This window comes from Equus przewalskii, chromosome 18 (assembly GCF_037783145.1).
Source record: "Equus przewalskii isolate Varuska chromosome 18, EquPr2, whole genome shotgun sequence".
In the NCBI taxonomy this organism is placed as follows: Eukaryota; Metazoa; Chordata; class Mammalia; order Perissodactyla; family Equidae; genus Equus; species Equus przewalskii.
This window is the reverse complement of record NC_091848.1, coordinates 14,477,380-14,495,703: the sequence shown is the minus strand read 5'-3', so window position 1 is coordinate 14,495,703 and position 18,324 is coordinate 14,477,380. Positions and strand designations below refer to the sequence as shown.

The window sequence follows — 18,324 nt, the reverse complement described above, 5'->3', positions numbered from 1 at the left end:
TACATCAAACCAAAAAGCTTCTGCACAGCAAATGAAATAATCAACAAAATGAAAAGGCAACCTACCGAATGGGAGAAAATATTTGCAAATGATATATCTGATAAGGGGTTAATATCCAAAATATATAAAGAACTCATACAACTCAAGAGCAAAAACAAAACAAAACAAAGCAAAACAAAAAATACTATTAAAAAATGGGCAGAGGAACTGAATAGACATTTTTCCAAAGAAGACATACAATGGGCCAACAAATATGTGACAAGGTCTTCAACATCACTAACCATCAGGGAAATGCAAATCAAAACCACAATGAGAAATCACCTCCCACCTGTTAGAATGGCTATCATCAAAGACAAGAGATAACAAGTGTTGGGAGGATGCAGAGAAAAGGAAACCCTTGTGCACTGTTGGTGGGAATGTAAATTGGTGCAGCCACTATGGAAAACAGTATGGAGGTTCCTCAAAAAATTAAAAATAGAACTAGTATATGATCTAGTAATCCCACTCCTGGGTATATATCTAAAGGAAATGCAAGCAGACTATCAAAGAGATAACTACATTCCCAAGTTCATTGCAGCAGTATTCATAATAGTCAAGATATGGAAACAATCTAAGTGTCCATCAACAGATGTGTGAATAAAGAAGATATGGTATGTATACACACACACACAATGAGGCATTATTCAACCACAAGAAAGAAGGAAATCCTGCCATTTGCGACAACATGGATGGACCTTGAGGACACATTATGCCACGTGAAATAAGCCAGACAGAGTAAGACAAATACTGCATGATATCACTTATATGTAGAACCTGAAAAAAAAAAAAAAAAGGCAAACAGAAACAGAGAGTAGAAAAGTGGTTGCCTGGGGCTGCAGGGTAAGGGAAATAGGGAGAGGATACGAACTTCCAGTTTTAAGTTAGACAGAGAAAGACAAATATTGTATTACATCACTCATACGTGGAATCTAAAAAAAACCAAACTCATAGAGATAGAGAGTAAAATGGTGGTCGCCAGGGGCTGGGGTTAGTGGAATTGGGAAGATGTTGGCCAAAGGGTACAAACTTCCAGTTATAAGATGAATAAGTTCTGGGGATCTTATGTACAGTGTGGTGACTGCAGTTAATAATACTGTATTATCTACTTGAAAGTTGCTAAGAGAGTAGATCTTAAATGTTCTCAGCACAAAAAAGAAAAGGTAATTATGTGACGTGATGGAGGTGTTAGCTAATGCTGTGAGGGTAATCATTTTGCAATATTTAAGTGTGTCAAATCGATACATTGTACACCTTAAACCTATACAATGTAATATGTCAATTATACCTCAATAAGATGGAAAAAAATCAAACACAGGGATAAACATTTAAGAGGGGCTAATCAAAGTTTTGGATTGCTTTTCAAAATTTTACATACATGAAAAGCAGATTTGAATTTAGTAAACTTGTTTTTTTTAGATATTCTGTTATGTACAATTCTTTACCTGATTATATTTAGCTGTGGAGGAGAGGGAATGATCTCTTTTCACATTGTCAGCCTTTCAGATCTAAATATTAGACTTTATCAGCTATACATATCGATTGAACTACGGCTATGTGCCTAGAAGTGAGTTGTGACCTGGATACAGGGCTAAGGGCAGGCATTGGAGGAGGTAATAACTTTAATTTGGGGCTCAAATTTTTAAAAAGAGTAACTTTCTGGGAATACACTAGCAACCTAACAAAAGTAAATATCCAATAGAACTAACCAATAATTGTTTTTTTCAAGATAAGTATTTAAAAACCAAGATGCAGTAGAGGAATTTGACTGAATAAATAACTCACTTGATTTATTTTTAATACACCTAGTTGCTAAAATTTAAATGTCATCCTGACTACTTGGCCTAAGAACTTAGGCCAGTGGATACTTTTTTTTTTTAAAGATTTTATTTTTTCCTTTTTCTCCCCAAGGCCCCCCGGTACGTAGATGTATGTTCTTCGTTGTGGGTCCTTCCAGTTGTGGTATGTGGGACACCGCCTCGGCGTGGTTTGATGAGCAGTGCCATGTCCACACCCAGGATTCGAACCAACGAAACACTGGGCCACCTGCAGCAGAGCGCGCCAACTTAACCACTCGGCCACGGGGCCAGCCCCAGGCCAGTGGACATTTTTAATGATTAATTTTTGCAAAGCACATTTTATCAATGTAAATCATTTATTCCTGAGCAGCGTGGACTAATTATCCTAGCATTGATTTACATAAATCCAACTAAATCGGTAAAATAAATTCTGATTGTAAATCACTAACTCTGGTTCCACCAGTAGCTCAGTTAAGAACAGACCTGAAACTTCTGCTGATAAATTTTATTATTTTACATCATTCATAAAATCAATAGAAGTTGCTCCTGAAAGTAAGAGTCTTGAGCACCCAGACCTTCGATTGAGCAGTGGGCTGGCATAGGCCCTTCTCCCCTTGTCTGTCTGATGTGCTTTTACTCACCTTTGAAGACTATTCTTTCTACACGTCCACTATAGTACTTAGCAAGTTTTCTTCTATTTATTTTCCTGTTGACTATTTTCTTTCTCCTAGACTGAGAACTCCTTCCATGCCAGGATTCTGTCCCATTCCCAAGCATGATACGGTGTTCAGTATTTAGTAGGCCACTGGTAAATGTCTGCAATAATAAGGTAATTGTAACATATTGTGATATTATATAACCTTGAATATTAATCAATTCCTCGATACAGTTTTATAATAGACCGTGAAAAGATATCTGGTTCTTGAATGCACACATAAAATGGAAGGAGCCACTTTATATCAAAAACTATAAAATCATTTTCTCGGGGATTATAGGAATATAAGTCTTAAATATGTTAGCCATAGTTGTTTGCATCAGTCTGAAAATCTGAAAAAATGGAAAAATGGAGAAAAGATACTTAACCAGAACCCTACTAAGCAGGTAAATGTTTAATAATCTTTCTGAACCAAGATTCTGAAATAAGAAAATCATTTTAGTACTTTCAGAAATATTGAAAATTACTTTAAAACAGATTCTTTCAGGGTACAGCTACCCAATAACATAACTCTTTCCATCTAACTCATCTCCATCTTTACCCAGAGGCAAGTCATTTGAATTGGCTTTGTGAGAAAACTGACTCCTACTGCTCATTGGTCAGTTAGCAGTTACAGAAGGTGCTTCCATGATAAGCTTCAAGGCCCAGACATACTAAATGTTGAACTTTATAAAATATTGTCACTCTGAGAAAGTGACATTTCAGCAGATACCTAAATAATAAAAATGGGCCAACTAGAATGAAAAGTAGGGGGCAGCGAGTGCCAGGTAGAGGAAACAGCACAGAGTGACCTGTGTAAAGACTGGGGCAGAAGAGCCTAAGTATATCTGACTACTGAAATGAAGCCCAGTGTGGGTGCAGCATCCAGGACAGGTTGTGGAGACAGTAGGTGAGTTACGGAGGTAGGCAGAGGCTGAGCAGCCAAGGTTGCTAGGCTTGGAAAGGAGCTTGGAATTTATTTGAAGATAATATTCACATTCACAGGTGACTGGCTGGAATCCTGAATGCCAATTCACCACTTTCCATCAGACACACCCCGAGACCAACAACTATGCCCAGTTGTCTTCACAGGCCACACCTTTTCTGGTGGGTAGATCCATCAAGCACACCAAAATAACAATCAGTTCCTTGGAGAGCACAGGATGTTTTAAAAGCTAGAATGTGCCTGACTTTAAGCAATAAATATCTTTGGTCAAAGACCCTGACTTGTGTCTTACTGTAGAGCACCTTTCTCCTTTGGGAAACCTGAGCTAAAGTTGACCAGATGATGGTTAAAAAAAAAATGGTTTCACATGTTTTCTACTGACCTTAAACCTTCTGATTTGTTTATTTCTACCTTATTTTAGAAGATAGGGGTGTGTGTGTGTGTGTGTGTGTGTGTGTGTGTGTGTGAGAGATAGATTCTTTGGGCAGTATCAGGCTTACATTTCTGCAAGGCAGATAGCCACCAACACAGGCCATGATCCTCCTCACATATACTCTTTTCCTATCAGCCTGAAACCCAAACAGTACAGCCAGTCTTTTGAGTTAGAAAACAAAGAAAGTATTACTTCCAAGAGGCTATTAGTCAATTACAAGGTGCAGGAAAACTCACATACATCCCCTACCCTCACCCCACCCCTTTTCCCATTAGTCAGAATTAGTTATTAGATTAGGTGTCGTTCCAAAAACAAAAGCCTGAGCTTTAGAAGATGAGCAAAGGGAATGTCACCTGTACAAGAGTTGCCCAAACTATCTCCGGAGACCTGGGGACTACCATGGCGAAGGGGCAGGATGCCCTGCTAAAGTGCTTCCATTACGCATTTAACTCTTGGGTGCTGTACTGGATTGAACAGTGCCACACACCCTTCCCAAATCCACTTCCTTCCCAGTACCCCAGAATACGACCTTATTTAGAAATAGGGTCATTAGAAACAGGGTCATTGCAGATGTAATTAATTAAGATGAGGTCATAATTAAGATGAGGCCCATGAGATAGGATGGGCCCTTAATCCAATGTGACCCATGTCCTAAGAAGAAGATAAGGGAGATGAAGACGGATACACAGGGGAGACAGCCATGTGAAGACAGAGGCAGAGATTGGATGCATCTACAATCCAAAGAAGACCAAGCATTGCCAGCAACCACAGAAGCTAGCAGGAGGCAAGGAAGGATTTTCTCCTAGAGCCTTCAGAGAGAGCATGGCCCTGCTGACACTTTGATTTCAGACTTCTAGTCTCTAGAACTGTGAGAATAATTTCTGTTGTTTTATGCTCCTCAGTTTGTGGTACTTTGTTACAATAGCAGCAGGAAACTAACACAGTTACTGAGGGCAAGATTCAGGGAAGTGGGAGATGAGGCACAGGAGCGGTCCCTGAGTTGTGGGTTTATGATGGGAAGATGAGGCACTCTGATGCTCTCAATCAGATGCACCACTGCCGTGTTCCTGGAGCTGCCTTAGGCTAGACTACGCTGGATCCATCAAACTCCTGGATCTTTTGGATGATGATATACTAGGATGGTTGCAAGAAAAAGAAAAACTTCCTTTTGTTCTTTGAAGACAAGCCAAGGTTTTCTGTCTTAAGTGAGTATAATGCTGTCATAATTGGCAACATCAAGGATGAACTTCAAATCATAGTCAGTAGAGGGTGTTATGCAAATTAGGCACACGTTATAAATACAGTGATTTACAAACCAGTTTTCTTCAACATATCATGTAGCGACTTTGACCTTAATCAAATGTTTAACATTGCATTTATATCATGTTGCTGAGAATGTTGCTGAATATAATTCTGAGTAAATCACAGGACCGAACCCATCGTCTTACCCTCAACCTGCTTTCCATCCAGTATTTCTTATGTTAGTTGATGACATTACCCAAACCAAAAACTTTGAAGTCATTATTGTCTCCATCCTCTCCCTGCTCTTTCAAGAATCTAGTTAGGAAATTCCAATTTAACTTCTAAATGCTTTCTTTCACTTTCCTATCCATCACTACTCAGTTTCTCTAGATCAGACAGTCCACCTTCTGGCCTCTTCTTCTAGACCTCTTTTGTCAACGTGTCCCCCTCCTTCTCCTAAACAGTAAATGCCAAGGCCCTCAGGCCTGCTTTTCTTCCCCCAAACCCTCTCATTCTCAGCTGCTCTCTCACCCACTGTCACAGCTTCAGTTACAGTAAGATTCCCATACTTACATCCCCAGCTTGGACCTCTCCTGTGAGCCCTGACTTGTATGCCTGTGAGTCTACTCAAGATCTCTACTTGGATTTTCCATAAATACCTCAAACCTAAATACTCCAGGCTCAATTTGTCATTGTCCCTCAAATCTTTTACTTTTCCACCCTTCTTTATCCAGTTGCTTCAACAAGAAATCTGGGAATTCATCTTGACTCCTCCTTTTCCCTCCCTCTCCAAGTGCTTTTGATTCTACTGATTGATTCTACTCTTAGACATCTTTGACTCTTCAACTCTATTACCATCACTTGATACAAGTCTAAGTGAATATCATCTCTTTCTTGGACACCTTAGAAGCAACACCCTCCCAAACAACTTCGCTGCTCTCCCCCTACCAATATACCATCCACCTTGCCACGAGATCTAATGGCAAACCCATTAATGCCTCTCCATTGCCCACAGGATAATGTTCAAACTCCTTGGCATAACATCCAAGGCCCTGAATCATGTGACCTCTGTCTAACTCTTCAGGTTAAACTCTCCACCTCCTTGCATTTGATGCTCCAGAAATATCAAACTACCTGTGGTTCTGTGCTCACCCCCCACTTCAGGACTTTTGTATATGTTCTTCTCTCTGCGTGGGATAGCCTTACCCCATCTGCAATGTCCACCTGCACACTCCTCTTCAACCTGCAGAATCTGCTCAGTCATCACCTTTCTTGTGGATCTTCTTACTCCTCACTCTTCCAGAACAGAACTAATCATGACTTCCTTTGCACCACGTCTCCGAACTTTGTACATATTTGGAAAAATTTGTTTATCTGACTTTCTCTCTGACCAGAGTGGACACTTTTTGCGGGAAAGGGACTATTTTCATCATGACAGCACTTACCATAGTGGCTTGCAGAGAGCAGGACTCAGTAAGTATTTGTTGAACTAAAGTCCTCCTTGTCCTTGGATGAAAAAGCCCACTTCACATGGCATAGTAGATGGCACTTTGGATAAATTATTTCCAGTAATAAAAATAAACATTTTGTTAAGCAATGATATTGCTATGTCACATAATTAGGAGGTTTTAATAAAAACTAATTTCAGATAGTTCTATATAAGTGGAAATGTCAATTGCTTGACTCAAATTACACTTTATTTCCTTAGAAGCAGAGCATTTTATTGATCGTTCTCTTTTTTCACCCATTACAATCTCTGAGTATGTACCATCCCCCATCTCTAAAATATATCCTAAATCTGCCTCTTGTCTCCATCGCACTGCTACACTGCCACTCCTGGCCATCACTGTATCTCATCTGGGCTCCTGTAAAAGCCCCCTGACTGGCCTGCGCTCTGCACACAGCTAGAGTGCTTCTTTTCAAATACAGATCAGATCCTGTTACTACCCGGCTGCAAAGCCTCATTCAAACTCCTTATCATAGCCTACACAGTCCTAAACCATCTGCCTTCCTGCGCTTGTGCTGCCTCCCTGACTGTGCCGGGACCACCACCTCTAGCCCACTATTCCTGCCTCACTAGCACTCTTTCTGTTCCTCAACCTCATTAGCCCCTTATTGCCTCTGCACTTGTTCCTTGGCCTCTAGATTCCTGCACGGCTGTCTCCTTGGTCGTTCAGATCTCCGTTCACATGGTTTCTCCTTAAAGAGGTCCTCTTCATCACCCAGTTGAAAGCAGCCACCAGCCACACAGTGTCACACGACCCTGTTCTATTTTCTTCATAGCCCTAATCACTTAGCAGCGGAGTTGAGTGGTAAAGCACGTGAGCACGAGAGCTGACTCTGTGGGCTCAAATCCCAGCCACACCTTTCACCAGCTGGGTGACCTGGTGCAAAGCACTTCACCTTTCAATGCCTCTGCTTTCCGAATAATGACAGTACCTACTTCATAGAATTGTTGTGTGTTAATACATTTAAACTGCTCAACACAGAGCCTGGCTTATAGTAAGCACTCCATGCATGTTAGCTATTATCATTTATTTATTGTTTGGCTCTCCCTTCTGTACCTTCCTTACACTCACCCCACCACCACCATCACCACCAAGCATGTACATCAAAAAGAGTGGAGACCTTACTGCCTTGCCCCGACTCCGTTATTTCCTAGTGGGGGCCAGGTATATTTGTTGAATGAATTAAGTTTTGGAAACAAGTGCTGAAGGCTTTTATCTCAAATTGGTCTCATTTTCAAAAACTCTCAGATCTGTAGAAGAAGCACTAGGAAGTATTGTGGTTTCTTTGATCCTTAGTTTCTATCTCTCAGTGCACTGCTTGAGGGAGGTAGGAGAAGTAAAGACTGGTTCCATCACTTACGAACTAGAGGACTATAAACAAGCTGCTCTGGGCCTCGAGAGGCTCATCTATAGAACTGGGCTTGTTACTAGTGGCTGAAGACAGACTGACGAGTCAGCTGTGGGGGTTTTTGTTGTTGTTTCTTTGTTTTGTCATCAGCTCTAAGATCTATGATTTTACAAATATAATCAAAGTCCAGGAAGAAAATATTAAAGTCCACAAGGTAAAACTTTAAGTTATTTTACAGTTTACCTGAGAGCAAGTTATGTTAAGCAATCCAGTAGCCAGCTCCGTTTATATCTCTGGGATTATTGCTAATCACCTAAAAGATTAGTCTTTAACTTTACGCACATACGTTGACCCACAAACATATACATCTCTATCTGTTTAGTTATATGCTTAATTAGTAACTACAAAAAATCAAAACGTAAAACAATAACCTCAAACTTGCAAGCTTGAAACACCATTAAAGTGTGCCTTTCATATAAATGCTTCCCTCCAACTTTGAAAACGAAACAAATTTTCTCCTAATAATCTCATTATCAGTCCGAAATTTATGATTATCTGACTTCTTTGGGTCAGATTAAATTGAAATTACTATATTAAGGTGCAAAATTATATGTACCAGGTGTCTTAAGGCCTCAATCAATAAGTTTGGAGTCGTTCTCTTACCATCTCCTTGAGACAGTTCTTCCAAATGTTTTCTTTCTGGATTTCAGGTTGTGGTTCTGCTGGTGAAGTTCTCTCTCCCATTCTGTACTCACTGCTGCTCCAACCTTTAACAAGAAATCTGGATTCAATGCTCTTTCTGCTACCATTGACCCACTGAAAGAATTTTTTTCAGGTGGTGTTTTCCCATTTATTTATTGATTTATATTAGTATAGGCTCCTGGATTTTTATTTTATTCAATGGTTTATAATCCATCATTATTATTTACTTTGATACTAAAATCATCCAATCTTTAGCCATTAGGAGATCCTTCAAGCCGCCACCTGTGTCCTCTTGACCAGTCCCCATCATTATTGATCACTTCCCTATCTTCTAGCACAACAGGCTCATCCTGTATTTTACCTGCCCCAGCCCTGGAATCAGGCTTTTTCCCAAAGAGCTGTGGTTCCTTTTACTGGAGAATGGGATGTGGAAACCACGGCTTGGGTGCTAGATGTACTACTGGCTTATCATTGCTCGAGCTATAAGAATTTGTAGTCACCTCCTTTCACCACATATTAGCTAGAATTTACATTCCATAGCAAGTCTGGTTCCAGAAGACAGTGGATTTTTATTATTTTTCTCGGCATCTCCATTTTGCGTCAGAATGGCCTCCTGCTTTGGACAGAGAGACTCATCACACTGAAACGGTTCCAGGTTTCCATTTGAGGATCTTCTTCAGGAGGGAGCCCTCGGTCACAGGCGTGCAATACACACCTGTGTCCTGCAGAGTCCGCTGTGCGGTGCGCAGCGCAGTCTCAGGGCCTTCTCTAACCTGAAGCGTCTGCAGCACTTCGCAGGAACACCGACGAGGGGGCACGTCAGCGCCCCTACTTCCTCCCGACGCCGCCTCTGATTGGCTCCTGGGCATATAAGACACCGGTGAATGAGCCGCCGGCCCTGGCAGAAACTTGCCGGAGGTCTTTGGGTGGCATCGTCCTTTCGCCCTCAACCCGCGGGCGAGCCGACCCCGGGGAGGATGAAGTCGTCCTGTGTCCTGCTCACCGCCCTGGTGGCGCTGGCCGCCTATTACATCTACATTCCCCTGCCCAGCTCAGTGTCCGATCCCTGGAAGCTGATGTTGCTGGACGCGACTTTTCGGACCGCACAGCAAGTGGTGAGACGCAGCCCAGCGCTGATTCTGTTTCTCTTCTCAAGCAGTATTTGAAGGGGGAAACAAAATTTCCGGACCACGTCCCACGAGAATGCATGTTTTTCTAATGCAATGAGGCTATCGCTTTTTAAGGTAGTTCGGTCTGGCATTTTCAGCGTGTCGTATTCGCCTCCTTCTTGCTAGCCGCGGGCCAGATCTATCTCTCCTTGCCTGCATTGGTGACGGAGAAGGTGAAGTTCTCTAATAGAATTTGGCAACCGTTTAACCCTTCGTCTGTCCTAAATATCCCCCCCCCTTTCTTGGTTTGCAACGTCAAAAATCAATACTGCATCATTTTATAAACCATCCCTCCCCCATTTTCGTTCTCCTACAGGGGCCGGCGGAGAGGGAGTTAAATGTTTTAGGAAGGCTCTGGGAAAATCAGGCTCTCATTCTGGGCAACGCAGCCACCTTAAGAGCAGAAGCGGGCACGGGCCAGCTCCCGACGTCCCCAGACTGGAGCCCTGCATCCCGGGGGCAGCAGTCAGGGCTCTAAGCACTGGAGGAGCCGCGCGGCTCTCGCATTTCATGCGTGGCGTTTGTCAGCTCAGCCCGAGAAAGGAGGCCTGGAGGCTGGGGCTGGCTGCGGGAGAGGCGGCGGGACGGCAGCGGCTGTTTGCCTGGTGCCTGTGGTTTCTGCTTGCCTGCAACGTTTACTTTTTGTCCTTGAAGGAGATAACGTCTGCCCGAGCCAGGGTACCCTGGCTTACCCTGCCAGGGTAACATTTCTCTCTACTGTATCATGGGTGTGTATTTTGTTTCCCTGCCTGGGGTTTGTTCTCCTGTAAAGGGCATTCAGAGAATCTAAAATCTAAACTACCATCTGCAGCCAAAGCTGAGCCTAAGACTGAACAGTGTTTCTGAGCAGCCTGCCGGATCTGAACTCCGAACCCTCCTGCAAAACCAGCCCCTCCCGTCCCCCACCCACGGGCTTTAAACGTTGTAAACCCCCTTTTTTTTTTTTCAGGAATGTCTAGAGAAAGAGAGACAAAAAAAAATCCTGATTTTCCTAGAGGATGGATGCTCCTTTTCCTGTCCATTCTAATTGTGTCTGTAGGATGACATAGTCTCTGGGGGCTCTGTCCTATCAAAAAGCCCCTTGGCTAGGGGCTTGCAGCACATTCCTAGTAGGCATTTGTTTGTCTTGAATCCAGTCACGTTCTCCACCCAGGTGGCCTGTTGTCCCTTAGGAAGGGTCTACGAAGCCATCGATCCACTTACCTCCCTCCTGCCTACTCTGATGTTGACATGGTGGAAGAATGACCAGCCCCTTCTCTTGCATGGGTTCCAAGAAAGGCAGGCTTCATGTAGGAAGGCTGCAGTCCCTCTTCCTCCAGAAATTATGTAATTTGAGAGTAACATCCTTCAAAGATTCTGGGGTACCATTGTCTTTACCTGGGTGGGCTAAGTGGCCTTCTACAGTAAATAATGGCTAATAAGAATAAGAAGAACAGGGCAAAAAAGAATCAAACTGCTATATTGGCCACAGAAATTCTTCTTAGTTTTCAGGTCACCAAGGAGGTCTTCTCCACCATAAGTAATTTGGGAAAAGCCAGGTTTGGAGAAAAGCTTTTCATCCTCAGCTGGACTGCCAGCCGCCGGAGGCGAGGACTTTGGTCCCCGTGGTCCTTTCCAGAATGTGCCCTCGGCTGTTGTTGGGAACAATAGTGTGTGTAAGGCCGAGTCACAGAGTTGGATGGGGTAACAAAACACGGTCACCTGACACTGTGGCCTGGGAGTGGGTTTGCACAGAAGTGGCTCTCATCAGTTGTCTTCTGAATTGTGGAACATCAGAAATATCATTCAGACCACGTGGAAGCATCTTCTGCCCTTTAAGGCAATTTACCAGTGTCGCTTCAAATTGTCCTGGGGAAAAGGCAACATGGCTTGAGGCGTTGTATGTTAATAAGAGCGTGACTGTTAGAGTCGTGCCTCCCTGAATCCCATCCCATCCCATCCCAGCCAGGTCGCTTACTGCCTGTGAGGCCAGGCAATTTACTAATCTTTTCTGATCCTCAGTTTTCCATGGAAAATAGGGCAAATAGCTGCCTTGTAAGGTTGCTGTGAGGTTAATAATGTATTTAAATGTCTGGAACTTGTAGTGTTCTTCTAAAAGTTGTCCCAAAGGTCCCCTATGGATTGTGGGGAAAATCTGTGGGATTCCCCAACTTTGCTGAAACAATAAAACTAATGTAAACTGGAAGCATTTTATCTCACTGAAAGCTGGAGAGCTCCCATGAAATTAATTGCATGCCGGTTAATTTTAGTGAAAGTTGATTGGCTCAATTACGAAAGCAAATGAAGCTGCTTCAGACCTGAAGCTTGGCCTCCTTCCTAACACAGCAGGCACCTGCCTAGCATCAAGAACTATGAATGCTACATTTCTTCTGTTGTCATTAGCAAATGCGTCACCCCTCACTGCCCCTTCTTGTCTCCTTTATCCTCTGCAGATAAGTCAAATTACTGGGATTATGTTCATTGTGCTTTTCTTCCTTGGGGCCTTCCACTATTACTTAAGAAGAAGCTACTTGGGATCTTTCTCTTAGTCATCTCAAACACAGATGCCCTATTAGAATCCCCTGGGGAGCTCTAATAAGTCCTGATGCCCAAGTCACACCCTATATAAAATTTTATTCAGAATCTCTAGAAGGTGAGTCCCAGGCATTGGTGTTGTTTAAAAGCTCCCTAGGTGATTTCAATGTGCAGCAAAATTTGAGAACCACTGTTCTTTGAGATAAATAAAAAGCATTCCAGATGGAGATAGTATGTTTTCCTTACCCTGCTCGAGTCACATTGCACACATGTTGCTGGGAGAGAGCCCCTTTACATGAGCCTGGATTAGTTTATCAGATTAGTTGGTTGATACTTTGGCTCTAAGAGTCTAAGGGGATAAAATACTAGCTAGGCAAATTTCAGTGTTAGAGCAAAGCCATCATAAGACTTGAGCAGGGGAAAAGCACAAACAAAAGTGGGTCTGGGAAGAGCAGTGGAGAGAGGTTTAGATGAAGACTGGGCAGCTGGAAACCAGAAGGACAAAAGGAGGGAGTTTTAGGGGAGTTTCTGAATACCGACTTCAAAATGCTATGCAAGCAAAGATTTTAAAAAGTGGTAATCCCAGTACACATGAAGATACTGAGAACTGTGCACTGCTGAGTTCGGCAATATCTGTTGGAAGCCAGAGAAGCATGTTTATTCTTTGAACCAGCAATTTCTCTGGATGAATTTAAGTAATCATGGATATAGGCAAAGCTGTAGCTATAAATATGGAAACATTTTATAGGATCAGAAACCTTGTTCAACTAGTCCAAAAGCGCTACTATTTTTGAGAAATATGGGAGAACATTCAGTAACCTTTTTTTTTTTTTTTTTTTGGTGAGGAAGATTGGTCCTGAGCTAACATCTCTTGCCAATCTTCCTCTTTTTGCTTGAGGAAGATTGTCGCCAAGCTAACATCTGTACCAATCTTCCTCTATTTTGTATGTGGGATGCCACCACAGCATGGCTTGATAGCAGTGGGTAGGTCCACACCCAGGATTCAAACTGGTGAACCCCAGGCCGCTGAAGCAGAGCGTGCAAACTTCACCACCACGCCACTGAGTGGCCCCCTCAGTAACCTTTTTCATCTTTCTTTTTTTGCAGCATTATTTGAAAGAATGAAGGGCTGGCCCCGTGGCGGAGTGATTAAGTTGGCGCGCTCTGCTTCAGCGGCCCAGAGTTTCACTGGTTCAGATCCTGGGCTTGGACATGGCACCGCTCATCAGGCCATGTTGAGGCGGCATTCCACATGCCACAACTAGAAGAACCCAAGACTAAAATATACATCTATGTGCTGGGGGGATTTGGGGAGAAAAAGCAATTAAAAAAACAATAAATAAATAAATACATAAAAGAATGAAAACTTAAGAACAATAAGAAATTAAGTAAATTATGGTAAACCCATATTTTGGAATAGTATACAGTCAAAAAATTTAGGTTGTAAAGTAACAGTGAATGGCCTACAAAAGATTTGTGCTGTACATTAAGTGGGAAAATGCCACAAAACAGCGTGTATGCCATTATCCCATTTAAAATGTCCATATCAAAACATATAGTTATGTATATCTCTATTTATATACATATAGAAAAAGCAGAAGGATATAATTTAAAATACAGTGATTTTTTTCTGGGTTGTAAGGTTATATCTTCAAGGTTCAAACCTGTATATTCTCGTTTTTCTACAATGAACATACCATAAGAAATTATTTAAAACCCTTTTTCGTAGTAGGTTTTCGTAGATTTCCTACTTCTAAAGTGGAATTGATGTGCATACACGTATCAATGTGGTTAATATTTTAGTAATTGTTCTATGAAAAAAAGCAGATTTCTTTGAAAAAGGCATCCTGGATCCCCTGATACAGCTGTCACAAGTGGATGCTTCATGCTCAGTCACTGAGATGTAAAACAGATTGAAAGCCTACTGTGTGAGGTTTTAGGGAGATGCTAAAATGATCTAAAAGACACTACAGCCTGGCAGAATGGAGAAGCCATGTTAATATACAGCTATTAAAAAGGTAGCTGTCAGGTGTTGCAGAAGAGATACAGTTACAGAGGCTCATAGGAGAGAGAGGTCATGGACAGTTTACAGGGGTGGTGAAGATGGTGACTGATGGCTATAAGGGTATCTGAAGGGAGTTCAGAGCAAGAGCTTGGCTTGGCTTGTCTTGATTACCTCCTAATTTACTAGTTCTTATACTATGTATCTTTTTGATGACGTAATGTGAAAGAGAGGTTGTTGAAACTGGTATTTCTGCTGAGTGTTCTCCCATTTCTTATGGATGACCGTGCTTTCAGACCAGTTGAGCCTGGTTTTTCGTCCTGTAAAATGTCCCCAAACCTGGTCAAATCTAAAGTAATCTCACCAGAATTTTCTGTGCATGCTGTGCCTTTGGGCTGTATGGGAGTGATTTAATTGACAGCTCAGCTGGATGCTATCCAGAGCTTCAATTTGCTAACCTTTTTCATAACCCTTCATGAACTGGAATGTTTACTAATGTCAGGTAAATTTAACTTGAAAGCATTAGTAAATAATAAAAGTTTTGTCTACCTCTTTTCAGACCTGTCATGATACATATTTCTTCATGTAAGTGAAAGATTTCACCAACTACAATAATTTTTAGCTTATTTGATGAGATTTTCTTTAAACACCTGGCGGCAGACGGGCGTTAAGAATAACATCAGAGGGCCGGCCCAGTGGTGTAGTGGTTAAGTTCGTGCCCTCTGCTTTGGTGGCCTAGGGTTCTCAAGTTCAGATCCTGGGCGTGGACCTACACACTGCTCATCAAGCCATGCTGTGGCTGCGTCCCACGTACAAAATAGAGGAAGACGGGCACAGCTGTTAGCTCAGGGACAATCTTCCTCAAACATAAAGAGGAAGATTGGCACTGATTGTTAGCTCAGGACCAACCTTTCTCACCAAGAAAAATAAAAGCTTCTAGGGAAGTATTTAATCAGGATCAGTCTGACAGGTGAGCAATCTGAGCTGATCTCGGTAGATAGCACCTCCTGGTGGATGCATTTGAAGACTAAGGTCAGATTGATTTGCTGCCAGGTGTGTTAGACAATGCCTGATTTATAGTTTTCCTTTTAATTTTTCCTAGAACTCTACAAATATAGCCCTGAGCTCAGAAATACCATCATTATTACTGTATTTTAATGGGACATCGTATTTCTAACATATGGCTTTAGCTTGATCTGAAGACATTTCTGTGAGGTGTGAAAGTGCAATAATCAGTCTCAAACATGCTATTAACGCAAAAGTACTTCTTTTAAAATCATGAGTATATGTTTGATTTTACTGCCACATAAAACTATGTGAGAACTGTCTACCACTTGTTTTCGCCTTCATTTTATGTTTATAAAGAATTAAGAAATGTAATTGAATTTCCCAGTGGCAAACCTAGCTATATTCCCTAATATGTGTCACATTATGAAATTTTAACAGTCTATCTTTGTGTTTCCAAAATAAAATTAAAATCCTACCATTTGGAAGCCATCACTCATTCATTAAATATTAACTGAACAGCAATGCTAGGAACTGGCAAAACAAAAATGAAAAAGGCACATATCTAATCTTGAGGAGTTTACAGTCGAGTGGAGGGCAGATAAACCTATTGATAGTTACAGAGTGTGCGCTTGAGTGACAGAAGGAGAGTCATGATAGAGGCATTTATGGGTTGCCACAAAAGCCTTAAAAAGGGTGTCTAATGTAGACCTGGGCATGGGGAACTGTTTCGCTTTCACATTGCCATCTAATCTGAGTTATCCAGGTTGAGTGTTTACCGTAAAAATAACTGACATCTTTTAAGCACGTGGTGAGTATTTACTTTGCGCCAGATTCTGTGCTATGTGCTTTGCATGTAATTCATTTAGTCCATGCTATAATTCGATGAGGCGAGTGTTCTTATTTTTCTTATCTTACAAAGGAGGAAACTGAAATGCAAAGAAAAGTAACTTGCTCAGGATGACACAGGTTATAAGAGGTGGAATCATGATTCTGTTCCAGCCTGTCTTACTCCGAGCTCAGGAGCTTACTCATTCATTGTACTAGACTGTATTTCCATAGGAGCTAGTGGAGTGAAGGAGGTGGGGGAAGAGAAGAGAGGGGAGAACAGAGGGTGAGGAGGGCATTCCAACCAGAAGGGACATTCCAATGGGAGAGGATGATACAGCTAAAGAACTAAAAGTGGATTTGACTGGCTGGAGCATAAAGCTCAAAAGTCGGGAGATGAGGCAGGAAGGAAGCACAGGCCAGATAATAAAGGGCTTTGTGGGCCAAGAAAGGAGCCACTGAAAGATTTTTAGTAGGGAAATCACGTGATCAAATCTGTGTTTCAGAACAGTCTTTCTCAGTGTAGAGACTAGAGTTTAAGAAAGCAAGTGAAGGTGAGAGACTACTTAGGAAGGAATCCAGGTGAGAGGTGGGGGCATGAGCTAATAAAGTAGGACAGGTTTGGAGTGAAGCTCACCAGAGTTGCTGACGGAGAGAGAGTATGGAGTGAAGGAGGGAAAGAAGTCAGAGATGACTCCTGGGACAGACTCCGGAGTAACTGGGTGAATGGCGATGATGACTCTGATTTAGGAAAAAGAGCAGATCTAAGAGTGAAGATCCAATAGATTTTTGGACCTTGTTCTGCAGTGTCCATGGGACCGGTCCAAGGATAGCTGTTCATAAATAGCCTGCATACACAAGACCAGAGCTCAGGAGAGTGAGCGAGCGGGGTTGGACATACGGAATTGGGAGTGGTCAGTGAACGGGGGGTGGTGGAAGTACTGGGGGTGAATGGGTATGGACTGAGAGTAAGATTGGGAGATCCTGCCAAGGACACGCCAGGGGGACACCAGCGGTGAGAGGAAGAGGAGGCTAACCCTAATAGCAATGAGACCCTAAAGAACATCATTTTTTATTATACCTTACCTTTATGTAGCACTCTAGGTTTTACAGAGGGTTTCACTGCTGTCATCTCATTTTATTTTTACAATAAATAACTGGCGAGCATTAGTTATTTCCATTTGTCAAGTGAGGAAATGGAAGTCCAGAAAGGGTCAATGACATCCCCAAGGTCTCATGATTAGTTATACTGGCAGAATAGCGACTGGAATCAGAATTCTGGGACTCCTAGTTTCATTCTCTCTGCTGGGCCAGGCTGACCTGAAAACAAAGTCCTCCATGATGGATTTGGTCCTTTTTCTCCCTGGTGCTGTCTCTCTGACAGGCCCCTCATAGCGGTGACCACGCGTATGGGAATGCTCATGATAACTTGTACACGGTGTCCTGACTTTTTTTGATCTCTAACAGTTAAATTAATCTCCTCTAGTGTTTCCCAATCTTTTTTCCTGCCAGAGACTTGATTACATCCGTGAAGATGCCAGGGGAGCCTGGAACAAATGTGGGGGGAATCTGCGTGAGCTTGAATGACGGAATTCACAAGATTTATAAGGAGAACTATACAAGTGGTTCTCAAATAGAATGCCAACTCTGATAAATTTTTTCAATAGTTATAAAAAATGGTTTTAAGTTTTTACCACTATAAAACACCTAACCATCAATATCTTGTGGCCCACCTGTAACCTATTTGTGGCATACCTGCTGGGAAGCTCTCCTCTCTAAAGTTTGTAACTATTTAAATACATGTTTATTATTACTGCTATTAAACACAGTCCCCAAGTTGCATATACCTAGGTAGCCATATAATTTATTATCCAACCAGGGCATTTTTTGAGAGTGATAAAGGCTGCTATTAATAATCTTGCCAGGACAACCATTTTAAACCAGAATTATTCCCAGACAAATCTGGATAGATGCTCACCTACGTTTCTTTGACTTGCACTGACCAGCGTAACCCAGTCAAAGTAGTAGGATGATGCCTGTGCTCCCTGTTCTGCTCAAATCTGACTGTGAACCTTCCTGGAACCCACCCCCTACCCCT

General features: G+C 42.2%; 2 protein-coding genes across 29 annotated transcripts in view; one reads left to right on the top strand and one right to left on the bottom strand.

Moving 5' to 3' along the window:
* The window catches only part of ECT2 (epithelial cell transforming 2), a 108,164-nt gene extending 98,607 nt beyond the window's left edge, over window positions 1-9,557 (bottom strand). For 10 of the 28 annotated variants that reach the window (XR_011529331.1, XR_011529340.1, XR_011529333.1 and 7 more), the window contains exons 1-4: window positions 9,424-9,557; window positions 8,670-8,773; window positions 6,596-6,698; window positions 2,477-2,651 (exon numbers count right to left, since the gene is read on the bottom strand). The gene's annotated coding sequence lies outside the window, so the exon portion shown is untranslated. Of the gene's footprint in view, window positions 1-2,476; window positions 2,652-6,595; window positions 6,699-8,669; window positions 8,774-9,208 lie in introns of those variants that run through there. The other 18 variants (XR_011529328.1, XR_011529330.1, XR_011529329.1 and 15 more) reach the window with 8 other exon arrangements.
* The window catches only part of NCEH1 (neutral cholesterol ester hydrolase 1), a 55,571-nt gene continuing 46,698 nt past the window's right edge, over window positions 9,452-18,324 (top strand). Inside the window, exon 1 of the mRNA XM_070583168.1 lies at window positions 9,452-9,823. Within this exon, the coding sequence (XP_070439269.1) occupies window positions 9,593-9,823 (231 nt within the window). The 5' untranslated portion in view covers window positions 9,452-9,592. The remainder of the gene's footprint in view (window positions 9,824-18,324) is intronic.